The sequence below is a fragment of the Ochotona curzoniae genome, unplaced genomic scaffold, assembly GCF_017591425.1.
Source record: "Ochotona curzoniae isolate NIBS_2020 unplaced genomic scaffold, NIBS_Ocur_1.0 contig_4514, whole genome shotgun sequence".
In the NCBI taxonomy this organism is placed as follows: Eukaryota; Metazoa; Chordata; class Mammalia; order Lagomorpha; family Ochotonidae; genus Ochotona; species Ochotona curzoniae.
In genome coordinates, this window is record NW_024466312.1 from 4,901,888 (window position 1) to 4,914,318 (window position 12,431).

General features: G+C 56.8%; 1 protein-coding gene across 3 annotated transcripts in view; it reads right to left on the reverse strand.

Moving 5' to 3' along the window:
• TNS1 (tensin 1) overlaps positions 1 to 12,431 on the reverse strand; it is a 263,601-nt gene that overhangs the window by 68,417 nt on the left and 182,753 nt on the right. For 2 of the 3 annotated variants that reach the window (XM_040986490.1, XM_040986489.1), the window contains exons 7-16: positions 11,170 to 11,191; positions 8,899 to 9,116; positions 6,750 to 6,800; positions 5,577 to 5,699; positions 5,120 to 5,184; positions 4,176 to 4,259; positions 1,589 to 1,701; positions 1,102 to 1,162; positions 838 to 913; positions 166 to 295 (exon numbers count right to left, since the gene is read on the reverse strand). In XM_040986490.1, the coding sequence (XP_040842424.1) occupies positions 166 to 295; positions 838 to 913; positions 1,102 to 1,162; positions 1,589 to 1,701; positions 4,176 to 4,259; positions 5,120 to 5,184; positions 5,577 to 5,699; positions 6,750 to 6,800; positions 8,899 to 9,116; positions 11,170 to 11,191 (943 nt within the window). Of the gene's footprint in view, positions 1 to 165; positions 296 to 837; positions 914 to 1,101; positions 1,163 to 1,588; positions 1,702 to 4,175; positions 4,260 to 5,119; positions 5,185 to 5,576; positions 5,700 to 6,749; positions 6,801 to 8,898; positions 9,117 to 11,141; positions 11,192 to 12,431 lie in introns of all 3 variants that reach the window. The other variant, XM_040986491.1, reaches the window with a different exon arrangement.

Genomic DNA, 12,431 nt, shown 5'->3' on the forward strand with positions numbered 1-12,431 from the left:
GAATTCCAGAGCACCCCACTCTCAATTCTCTCCCATTTTCTCTGCTACCACTATTCAAGAACACACCTGAGCCCAAGCAGACCACACAGTTCAGGGAAGGTGGAGAGGCTGTCACAGCCTCTCAGACTGGGGCTCTGCTAAGTCGAGCCCACCCTACGAACCCACCTTTAAAGGCATCATCGAGGTCCTCCTTTCCAAAGACAACCCCCAGGTCATGGATGGCGCAGGTATGGAACTGCACACGGAAGATGACATCTCGAGCTGGGCTGCGGAACTTCTTGTGGTAGCACTTAAGCTGGAGGGGAAGCAGCAGAGTCAGTCAGGGGCCCGAGGCCAAGAGCCCCCAAGGATCACCCCAAACACAGCCAGGGAGATGTCAACCACACCCAAGAGGGTTTCAGAGGTCACTGGGGAGGGAGACTGGAGAGAGCTGGAGGTCAGCCTTGACCTGCAGGGACCAAAGTGTCCTCCCGGGAGGTTCCCGCACATGAGGCAAGATGGTAGGAAGAAGCTCAGATGTGCACTGAAGCAGCCATGGCAGAGACTAGATCATGGCAGTCCTTGGTGCCCACTGGAAGCCAGGAGGCAATAGGGCATGCTGAGTGGTGTTTCCCAGGAGAAGCTCCAGGACAGAAGCGGAGCCCAGGGTCAAAAGGGAAGGGATGTGCCATTCCAGGGCAGGGAAGTGGACAAGCACTGTGTGAGCTGGAGCTCTGGGGCCCATGGTTTCCAGGCTAGCCACCTGCCAGGGGCAGCTAGGTAGGTCTCAAGGCAGGAGAAGGGCCAGGAAGAGAGAGATGGTAGCAGGGCTCGAGACAGATGGCGAGCCACACTCACCAGGATGTCTCCCTTCAACAGCAGCCCTGGCTCTATAGTGATGCAGATGCTGGTCTGGCTGTCTCCTGGGATGTTGCTAAGGGAGAGAGTTGGGCAGAGAAGAAAGAGCCACTGGGGGCTGGCCAGGAAAAGGGGAACCCGCCCTGCTGTCCCCTGCTGCAGAGCTATTGGGAAACCTCACTGGCTCTGTACTTTCACCCCCTGGCCTGGGTCTTGACCCTGGCCCTTGGCTGCCCCAGGCCCTCGTTCCCATGGCCCACTTACTAGATGCCAGATGTGTAAACAGGTTGCATGGCCTGGTAGATGCGGAGAAACGGCCGGCAACCTGTCAGGGAGGGATGCGGTTAGCAAAAACAGCAGAAATGAGCACAAGAGGCAGGGAGAGAGAGGAAAGGGTGGAGGAGGAAAGAAAGGAAGGGAGGAAGGGGGTGGGGAGGAGAGGTAGAAAAAGGAAATGGGAACGCTGACTTTCCATTTGCAAGGCCTTTTGCACTGAGCAACATCATACGCCTTGAAGCATGGAATCATTTTTCAAGTGGACAGATGATCATGCCATAGAGTTCAGAGGGTGCCGAACTTCAGGCCCAGTGCGTGCCCAAGAACTCTGCAACATCTGTGTGTGTGTTTTTCTTTTAAGCACTCAAAGCTGCCTCTTTATTATTGTTGTTGTCGTTATTTAAAAGAAAGAGGTAAAAGAATGGGGGGAAGGAGAAGGGAGGGGAAGCGAAGCTAGAAGGCTGGCAGCAGGTACCTCCTTTAGACTCAAAGTTTGGGATGCCGTGCATGATCACGTGGTGCAGAAACAAGGGCTTGTTGTTCATCTTGATGGCGCCGGAGAGCAGGCCGCTAAAATAGTGCACATACCTGCAGCCAGGAGAGGCCGGTGGCGTCAGGGAGGAGGCCTGGGCTGCCACACAATCAGCCTGGCCACCCCACCCCTAGGCCTCCTGGCAGCTGAGGTTTCTGCCCCCAGCACAGGCCTCCCTGGCACCTGGGATCCCCAAGTCCCCGCCAACTTGGAGCTGAGGCAAGTTCAGCATCCCACTTGGAGATCTCCAGTGCCCCCTGGTGGTGAGCACGAACACTTCCTTTCAGTGATAACTCCCAGCCCAGCAATCCACTTGCTAGACCAAAATTTCCTTCCCCACATCCCACACAGGCTTCAAGCTGCTCACTGTCACAGGAGGCAATCTGCGTGACCAGCAGGCCCCTCCAACACTCTCACACCAAGCCCAGAGCAGGTGAACACTTATGTTCAACAGCCCCTCATTGGACCCCTAAAGACCCACCAACCACGCACTAGTGCAGCAAATAGTAAGAGCTCAGCAAAGCATATGACATCCCTGTGCATTGGTGACTTCACTTGGCACTTGAGACAACTACTTTTCAGTAAGTGTCCCCATTTCTAGGGTCAGAGCCCACGATTCTTTTGAGATCTGGTAAGGAAGAATGCAAGGATCAACCCACCCTCCTGTCCCAGACAGAGGGAAGATCAGAATCAAGAAGGGTCACAGGACTCTCTCCAAAGACATACAGTGAGGACACAAGATGCTGGATGTGGGAGAACAGAGGAGGGCAGAAGTCTGGGCTCCGGGGCATCTGGCAGTCTGCAGGGCAATCCTTCCTCGGCACCATCCCTCGGCACTTCCAGCCAGAGGTGTCTGGCGGCTTCCTGAGGCTGCATAGGAGCCAACTCGAGCTCTCTCAGGAGGGTGGGGACCGGGACCACGTGATCAGGATACCACTCTCCTCCTGTCTCTGGGCTCCTTGGCCCTTCTCCAGGCCTTTGGGCCACCATCCCTGCGCCTGGGTGGGGCCCCTCCAACTACCCAAGCCAGATAATCTGATGGGCAACGCCAGCTCCTATTCAGGCCCCCGCCCAGCCCCCAGCCCCATTACTCAGACCGGAAACCCGGAATGGCAGGTTCCCATCAGATCTCCCCAACAGGATGTGTCTGTGTGCTAGGGACAATGAGTGTGGGGGCAGGAGGGGGACAATGAATGCAGGCAAAGCCCCTCCCTCCTGCTCCCCCACTGGCATCCACTCCTCAGGCTGCTTCAGGTCCTGCAAGCGGATGGGAAGGCGGGAAAATGGCAACCAGCGCATGGGAAACCTGCTACACTTTCACATGCAGTTCCAGCCAGAGCGACCCACCCATGAGCAGGTGCGGTGACGGATAGGGGCCACCAGACACAGATAAAACACACAAATACATGCCCAATGTGTTGTCTAAGCCCACACTGAGTTGCTGGGAATTACCCCTGACCAAACTCCCTGCTCAGCTCTCCTGCCCTGTCCAAAGCACACTGGGCCATCATCACACACATCCCTGCCATCCTGGCACCCCTCATCCAGCAGGGTGACCAACGCCTGAGAAGCTGGGGTGTGAGGAACTTCCCCCAGGGCTTGGCCAGTTTTGGCACAGACTGGTGGGGTGCAGCTTCTGATGGCTGGCCCCGGGGCTGGCCATGTCAGTCACTTGGTGCCAATTAGAACACACTCACTTCCTGCCTTGGCTTCCCACTGCCAGGGCAGGGTTAACCCCGAGCTGTGCCAGCACCGCTCCCATCAGCCATGCAGGCCAGAGCCACAGGGTTCATCCGGGGGTGTGGAGAGGCTGGGAGGTTGCAGGACTGGCAGCAGGGGAGGCAGGACAGGACCCCACCTCCCATGTCCACTTCTGCCAATCAGGATAAAGCCAACAGGTCCCCCCAACACCTACTCTGCCAAGTACCAGCGTTACTAGAGTGATCCTGACAGCGTACCTGGTCAGTACCACCTCTACCTCGGTAGGGGAAGAGGGTGACCACCCAGGGTTGAGTGCCACAACCAGGCCTTCCTGCACACTCCAGCTCAGCCACTGCTCGCCAGGAGCCCTGCCCCATGCTCAGGCTTCTCATCTGGAAAATGGGGGCATCCTCCACTGTCACAAGGGGGTTCACCATTACTCCACTTTGGGCTCATGTTCCCCTCCCAACCACCTCTCTGCTTTCTCTCTCCCAGCACCAACCACTTCCTGAGGTCATCTTCTCTGCACAGTCACCTGCTTAATGTCTGCCTCTCTCAATGACCTACGGGCTCCCTAAGGTGGGACGTGTGGCCTCTTCTTCCTGCAAAATGGACTTTAAGCTCGCCCAACAGCAGATGACTGCAATTTCCCAGGGCAGGCAGCAGCCCTGGACACAGCCTCTCCCTGGGCTGGCACCTGAACACAGGTGCTTTGTTCTGCCCAGGCACAACCATTCCATCCCCACAGGGGTCTACGGTCCAGCTCTCACACACAGTGAGTGTGTGCATGCCTGCGTCCTGGTGCTGGGCTGTGAGCCTGGAGACCCACCTTCTCTGCGATGGCTGGCCAATGGGCACGATCTTGTCTTCATAGAAACGCTTCATTGCAAAACGGTCCAGGGCTTGATCGGCGCTGTGGGCAGAGCCGGAAAGTGAGCAGAGCTGATGCTATGCCCCAGTGTGTCCTGGTCCCACGCTCCCTGCTCCCTCCAGACCTGCACAGCTCTGCAGTCAACCCCGGGGACCGACAGAAGGATGGGCCTCCTCGCCTGCAATTCTGTGCTGGAAAAGTTTGCGGGAAAAGACCAACCCAGCACCACCTCCACACGGCCTGGGCTATATTCAGCCTGTGATTTGGGGCCATGGGATTCAACCTTCCTTCATCCAGCTACAAGCAGAGGAGCAGAGGGTTGACTTGCTTCATGTGCATGTGGGCAGTAGCTAGCGTTTCCCAGCTCCCAGACCCCTCTGCCTGGCACTGGGGCTGCTCAGCAGACACAACAGATGCACAGCCAGATACGCAAGCACATCCTTTGCCCCCTGCAGAACGGGAGTCACTTGCTGCTTATTGCCTAGACTTCCTCCACCCATGCTGGCCAGGGGCAGGGAGTGGAGGACAGAACTGCTAGATGGTCCTGCTGGCCCTGGATCTAAGCCAGCATTTCTTTCCGACTCCCTCTCTGTTCATCCAGGGAGACAGAAGGCAGCTGAAGCTGGCTCGGTGGTGTGCCCATGACTGTACCTGCATACCCTCCCAAAGGCTGCCCACCAGGATGCCAGCTGGGAGGACGGGGTTTCTCCCCTCTCATCCTCTGCCCCACCTCAGAGCCACGTGCAGCCCCTTCTAACCAGCGTGTGGCTCTGGCACAGTTCTTATCGTCTCTCCTACCCTCTGCCCTTATCTTGCCTCCCAGGGACGGGAGTGGCTGTGAGTGGGGTGTGGGGTGGCAGCATCAATGCTTAGAGGGACGGGCAGCCCCAGGATCTTCTTACCTGGCAGAGATGTTGCTATAGTGCATGTAGGCAGCGATGACCACTCCTATCCGGCCCCGGTTCCCCTGCAAGAGCCCCAAACACAGAAGCCTTGATTTCTGATGTGTCTATGAACCGAGGGGCAGGCTGTCAGAGGAAGCACAGCTGATCCAGTGCTGCCAGCGACACAAGGCCCCAGGCACAGCTCTTGGGGGTGCCCCTGGAACAGAGCTATTCTCTGCAAAGCAGTACACTTAGACTAGTGCACTTACAAGATCCAAGGGTAAGGCCACCAGACACACTCCTCAAAGGATGCACTTGGGTGTGTGTGCAAGCACATATAATGCACACATATACACACAAATACACATGTGTACACATGCACACATACATATACCCATGCAGGCACACACACGGCATACGAACATGCATGATCATCTATTTGCACATGCACTTGCACCCTGCCCCCCACTCTGACCTTGTTGTGTAGGACAACAACGTTGTGGGGGTCTGCGGTGAGCCAGGTGTCCATGGCCTTGCAGACGCTGCAGATCTTCTCCAGGGCTGGGGTGTGCAGGTCGGGCCAACCAAATTCCAGTACCTGTGGCCCAAGGCATGGACAAGCAGAGTTAAGTTGTGAGAGGCTGGCAGGGCCGGTAGGGGGACAGTAGCAGCAGGAGCCTGTCCGCTCTGCTGGGAGACAACGACTGCCCGGCAGGACTGGAGACCTGGGCCAGCTTCACACTGACACTGTGCAGGACCACACGTAAGCCTCACTTTCCCCCTTTGCCTTTGATGAAGGATTAGAGCCCATCACCCCAAGGTCCCCAGGACTTTGAGCAACAGCCCTCCAGCTCTGCTTCCACTATAGTCCTGGGCCCTGGCCCAGGGTGAGAGAGAAAATGCCAAGCACTCCTTCCGGTTCCCCTGATGCTTCCAGATCATTCCTAGTCCCTGGACATGCAAACTGTCCCTCTCTCAGGACAGAGAAGCCTGCAGAGTTTTAGGATAAGAGAGAATTACAAGGGCCACGGGCCACTGAATCCAGCCATGCAAGCAAACTAAGGCTTAGAGAGGTCTACAGCCCACCCAGGTCACACAACCAGGAGCTGGGAACCAACATCCATAGCACGGTCCCTGACACAATCCTGCCAACAGCCAAGGTAAAACTGGTAGCCCTTCACTGGCCAGTGCTGTGGCATGGCAGGTAAAGCCTTTTGCGGTGCCAGCATCCCATATGGGCACCAGTTCAACCCCTGGCTATTCCACTTCTGATCCAGCTCCTTGCTAATGCACTTGGGAAAGCAGTGGAGACTGGCTCAAGTGCTTGGACCTCTGTACCCATATGGGAGACCCAGATGAAGCTCCTGGCTCTGGACTTTGGCTTGACCCGGACTTAGCCATTGTGGCCATTTGGATGGTGTACCAATGGAAGGAAGACGTCTCCTTTCTCTCTGTAATTATGCCCTTCAAATAAATCTACAAACTTTTAAAAAGCAGGCCCTTCAACTTGCAAAGGCTGTTCAGAGCATCACAGTGTCATTTCCAGGTGAGGGCCCTTATTTCATTCATGTGGAGGGGGGATACTCCCCCTCCCCCCTTCTCTCTCCTACCCCCTCCCCCTCCTGTCCCAAAGCAACTGTCGCCTCACCTTGGCATGCAGCTTTGTGATGTCAGCTCTTCGCTCAGAGAGGTTAAACAGCTAGAGGGAGAGAAAAGGCAAGGTCATGAGCAGGGACCCGGAGAAATATGGCCGCCCAGGAAACCACTGGTCATACCGGGAATAGGATGGACAAATGTGCCAGCTCCAGCCCCTTCTCAAGACCTTTGGCCCCTCTAGACACAACGTCCCTGCACTCCCACAGCCAGGCGTCTGGGACCCAGGCCAGCCCTTACTTGCTGTACCTCCTGGGCTCACTTCTGCTTCTCTTCCCATACCCCTCTTGCCCCTAGCTGAAATCCTGCTCACCCCCAACACAGCATGAATGTGTGGCCACTTGTCAGGGAGGAGCGGGAGGAGAGAAGCCAGCAGACGCTCTGCTGTTGCCCCCAAGGAGCCAATGCCCTGAGCAGCAGAGGGGCATGGTAAGAGACAGAACCCAGGAGTGGCGTGCCACTCGTAGACTGACTTGATAATCTTGCCTGGGGAAGATGTACCATCTCAACTGCTGGACGCTGTGCCCACTCCATCATCAGAAGGGGCCAGCTGCTCTAGGGGCCCTCCTCTAACCCTTGACCCCATAGGTATCCTCCCTTCAAAGGTGCCTTCCAGGCTACTCCTGTGCCCTGCCCAGGAGCACCAATGAACAACAGCTGCCACTCAGCAGGAGTCCCCCACAAGTCAGCCATGGGCAGTGGCTTAATTCCCTCCTCAGCCATCAAGGAGGCTGTGGTGCAATTAGGCCCATTTTACAGAAAGGGAAACCTGAAGCAGGGTAAAACCAAGTGGCCCAGAGTCGGAATTTAAAACCAGGACTTTATGATGCTTCAAGTCAAGGCTCACAGCAATGCCTAACACAGCTGACAGGCCGGCCTCCGAGGGTGGCTGCGACGCAGCCCCCAAAGGTCAAGGAGCCAACTTTAGAAACTGGCCCTGCTTTGAAACTGATGGCATATAAGAATGGGGCCTGGTGGGAGGTACTGGGTCACCAGAAGTGCATCCCCCAGAACTCTAAGGAACCAAGCTCAAGTTCTGTCCGGCTATGGTGACTCTGCATCCCAACTCATCACATGACCATGCCACCACGCCCCAAGACACACCCCCCAACATCAGCCTGTAGAGCTACCCCGTCCTAAACTACAAGCTCTAGGACTGCCAGCTAAAATCAACTGTGTCTTTCCCAAGAAGCTCCTCCAGGACCCCCTAGTGACGTTATAAAAGGCAGACAAACATGCTGACAAACAGCAAAGGATCTCAGGACAGGAACGGCCCAGATGGAGGACAGGCCCTGGGTCCACCAGCTGATGTCCACATAAGCAGAGAAGGTATGCAGAGAACCACCGTGCCGATGGAAAGCAATGTGACGGGCTGCAGGGGCAAGGCGGCAAGCCAAGGGATGCCAAGGAGTGCTAGGAGACAGCAGCAGCCAGGAGAGCTACGCAGGACTTGCTCTGCTGCAAGCCAGCCCCCAGAACTGGGGTAGAATCCAAGCTTAAAGCCATCAAGTTTAGGATTACTGGTTAGGGCACAGCCAGGATGCCACTGCAGCCTCCTGCAACCCCTGTCTGGTGCAACGCCCTGAGGCCAGCCTGCAGAGCCAGACTGGGTGTGCTTCCCAGTAAGAGACCTGAGCCCTCCTCTGGGGCCAAGGCTCAGGTCAGCCCTTCTCCGTCATCTACATGGTGGGCCAGTCCTCTGAGCCAGCAACACAAGGACCCTAAAGATGCCTGTGGCCTCATTTCTCTCCTAAGACTTCCCAGAAGTTCCAACGCCATGCCAGTCCAGCACTTTGCAACCTGTGACCTCCAGCAAGTAAGCACCTACTTCCCACAGCTGTCACAAGGTGCTGAACAAGGTGCAAAGTGGTGAACAGGGCCAGGCAAACAGACAGCATTCAGTAATTGCAGCTCATGTTGTCAAATTCTCTCCTCCTGGTACACAGAGAGTGGTTTCTTGATCCTTAGAACTGAGCTGGGCTGGCTGGAGGGTGGGGAGGAACCTAGTGAACAACTGGGTCCCAGGGAGGAGTAAAGCAAGTCTTTTTAAGGGCCAGGTGCACACACCACCCACAGTGAAGGTGGCGAGCCAGTGGAAGGGACCTCCTCCCGGCCCCCCTGCCACCCTTCCCCAGCATCCTCACCAGATAGTTGCCTCCATGTTTGGATTTGAGCATCTGAGCCACTTCCCGCAGGTTGCTCCGGAAGTTCTCCTCGTTGGCATTGCTGGGAAAGGACACGGCGATGATCCTCTCTGTGACATACACCAGGTCCAGCTCACAGTCGTCCTCCATGGTCTGGGTCACGCTCACGTTTCTAAGGAGACAGCAAGCAGTGGGGTGGGGTGGGGTGGGGAGAAGTTCTAGATCAGAACCTGCCCTCAAGCCCCAGAGACCTGCACCTTCTGACAGCCTAAATCACTCCACAGCCAGCTTGGATCAAGGTCCTACACCAAGGCCAAGGCCAGGGTTAGCCAGTCCTGGAAGTGCCTATACCGGCCAGCTAAGCAAAGGCAAACAAGGGCCCTTAGACAGCCTCAAGGATACCAACTTGCTTCTCAGCAATCCTAACACTTTCCTGTGATTCCAGACATCTGAGCAGGACCTAGGAGTCCAGCTCTGCCTCCTGCCCCACACAGCCGCTGCCTGGCCAGGCAGTCTTTCAGAAGCATCCCAGGACTGCATGGAAGAGGATGGCAAGCCGGGCAGGGTACTCTCAGGAGCCAAGGACTGAGCCTCCCACTGCCTCCCGGCACTGCGGCTGGGCAATGAGCAGGAGACCTCTCAGGGGAATGGACACCAGGTAGGCAGACCACAGGGCACATTCCTGCTCCTCATGCCCCACCAGGAGGCAGACAGATGGGCCGCTGTTCCTTGTTCTCTGGCTCTCTTGCTGCCTCCGGTGGCAGCTCCTGCCACACACTCCTGGGCAGTAGCCTCTCTGAGACCTAACGGCCCAGGAAACCAGAGAGTGGCCCCCAAGACCAAGTGTTCCTCTGAGAGACTGGGGTCCCCTGGGCTTGGCAGGAGAGGGGAAGAGAGAAGGGAGAGCTTGCTTCTTGACATCTCTCCTGGTTTTCCATCCAGGGGCAGGGACGAGGTGGCTCACCTGTAGCTCCCAAGTGCACCTGCGTTCTCCCCAGCCCCAGGGTGGCACTCCCCCTGCATCCCCAGGGACACCTCATCTTTCTAACTCTTCCCTGCAGCAAGGGAAGCAGAAAACACCTGCCTCCCCACAGGGTCTTAAAGGTAGTGGAGGGGGGACGATGGACCCCAGGTCATTAAGCTGCTATAAGAACCTAGGCACCCAGCAGGATGAATCTAGATGGGGCATGAAATGAGGAGGGGGGAGGGGAAGGGTGGCTGTCAAGGACACAGGGTGGCTTTTCAGGCTTGGGGTACAGGAGGACTCAACACCTGGCCCCAGCCACCCAGCCATCCAAAACCTTCCCAGGGATAGCTCTGCAGGTGGCAGGCTGTCTGGGGCAAAAAGACACACACACACACACACAGTCCTCTTAGAAAATGGACAGGGACCCTCAGCTATCCTGCAGCATCCTCTCTCCCCACCTTCCAACCCATCTCGTCTTTGCACCAAGGGGAACAGACTGCCAGAAACACTTGTGAGCAGCTCTTCCACAGTTCCACAGAAGCAAGGAGGACAAAATAGGGACAACAGGAGTCACAAGGAACCCATCCGCACTCTTGCTGGCCCTCTTCTGGTTGATTCCCCTGGGAAAGCAGAACAGCGCCACCAGGTGGACAACTTGAGCATCCTCCACCTCCACCCCACCCAGCTGTTATCTGCTATAGGACCATGCAGGGGTCATCTGAAAGCCCGCCCAAATGCAACCAGGGGCTGGGTCACACAGCCTTCCGCTCCCTCTTGGGGGCCTCAGAGAGTGCAGGGGAAGCAGAGAGGAAGCCACCTCTGGACCAGTAAGGCACAGAACAACCCCCGTGCATGTCCTTGTCCTAGCATCTACCGGGGACAAGAGATGAACCAGAGCTTTCCAGTTACAAACGGCTCGGTGGTCAGAAGTGCTGTGGTTTCAGAGCAATGAGAGGCAGCACAGGCAGGTACCGGCTGGGACTGCATACAGACCTCTGGGGCACATGACCTTTAACAAGTCACCTTCTCCCTCTGCAACGCAGTGCTCTGTCTACCATCAGACACACCTTGCTGGGTGAGATGAGCTCATGCAAGTAAATTAAGAATCCAGCTCAAGATCCTGGCTGGGAGCTGGAACTCCAAACACAATGGCTGCCAAGTGGCATCGGTCTCACATGGTGGCTTTGGGGGACCCAGAGGCAAGACTTGGCAGTAATATCCACAGTAACCCCACTGCCCGTACTCTCATCCCTGACTCTCACATGCCACAACTTACCTGATTGGCCGGGACTGGAGCTGGACACTTGGAGTGACTCTGGTGGAGCTCTGGAGGAGGGGAGGTTGAACAGGAGAGGAGTGTTATGCTGAGGGCCAGAAAGGACAGCAGGAGAGCCTCAGGGAGCTGTCCACACAGTGCTCAGGGCCATGGCCACACACACATTCTTTTCTCCTTTCTCTGCCAACATTCCAGCCCTGCCACTCTAGCGTCTTAGCTCCCCAAAGCCAAAAACAGCCCATGCCAATTTCATGTGAGGGTATCCACCTGCCTGGAAGCCCATGGGGACAGAAAGAACCTCAGGGCTGTGTGGCTGGTGCCATTCTCATAGAGGACACCCAGGCAGCCAACAGCTGCTGCACCACTGAGATCCCACCGTGGGGCTGGGGTCCACCAGGAACACTCCAGGCAGCATGAGACACCAGCACGCTTGTGCAATGGTGTGCACCTGGCTGCCCTGACCACTACCAACCTGCACCCCATCCCTCCTTGGCAGGAACTGTACCCGTCCCTCAGTGGCAAGTTTTCAGATGAGGAGAACAGCCAAGGGGTGTCAGGGCCAGAGACGAGGGCTGTAAGGCAAGGAGTCCCACTTTCTAAGACCCAGTCTCTGCCACTGCATCTCACCTCTCCTGTTCCTGGGTGGGGAGACACCAACTCAGGCAGAATCAAGCCAACCTGGCATTCAAACGCCCCAGCGTAGCAGGAGAATGCACACAATCAAGGCCCATGTTCCCCAGGGACTACGTCCCAGGCTCCTCCAGGGTGGAGCTCCTGGGAGCCACCTGCCCCGCCCGGCGATCAATGGGACAACTATGAGCAGCTTGCATGAGGATGCCAACAAACCATGCGCAAGAGCCCACTGCCTCTCGCCTGGCAGTCAGTAGTGGCTGCTGAGTGCTGTCACAGCCACTCTTCTGCCTCATGGAAAAGAGGACGCCTACTCCACTCCTACAAGCAACCTCCTTCAGCCCCCTGGCTGAATGCAGAATCCCCCAATTCCCAGGTTTCCTGAGCCCTTGGAGCCCATTGATGCCTCCCAGACACCTGCGTGCACCCCTCCCCGCACACCCACCCACAAATCAGCCAGTCCCACCCACCAAGTCTCTACCACCTCTTGGAAGGGACCAAGGAGGATAGAAACTGAGACCGGAGGACACTCACCCGCCCCAATGTGCCCAGAGAGCTGATAACCAAGCAGCATTCACCCTCTGCCTCGGGGACTTGCTCCCTGGCATCCCCCAAGAAGATGATCCCCTGCTCACCCCCACTCCTGGTCAGGAGTGGGGG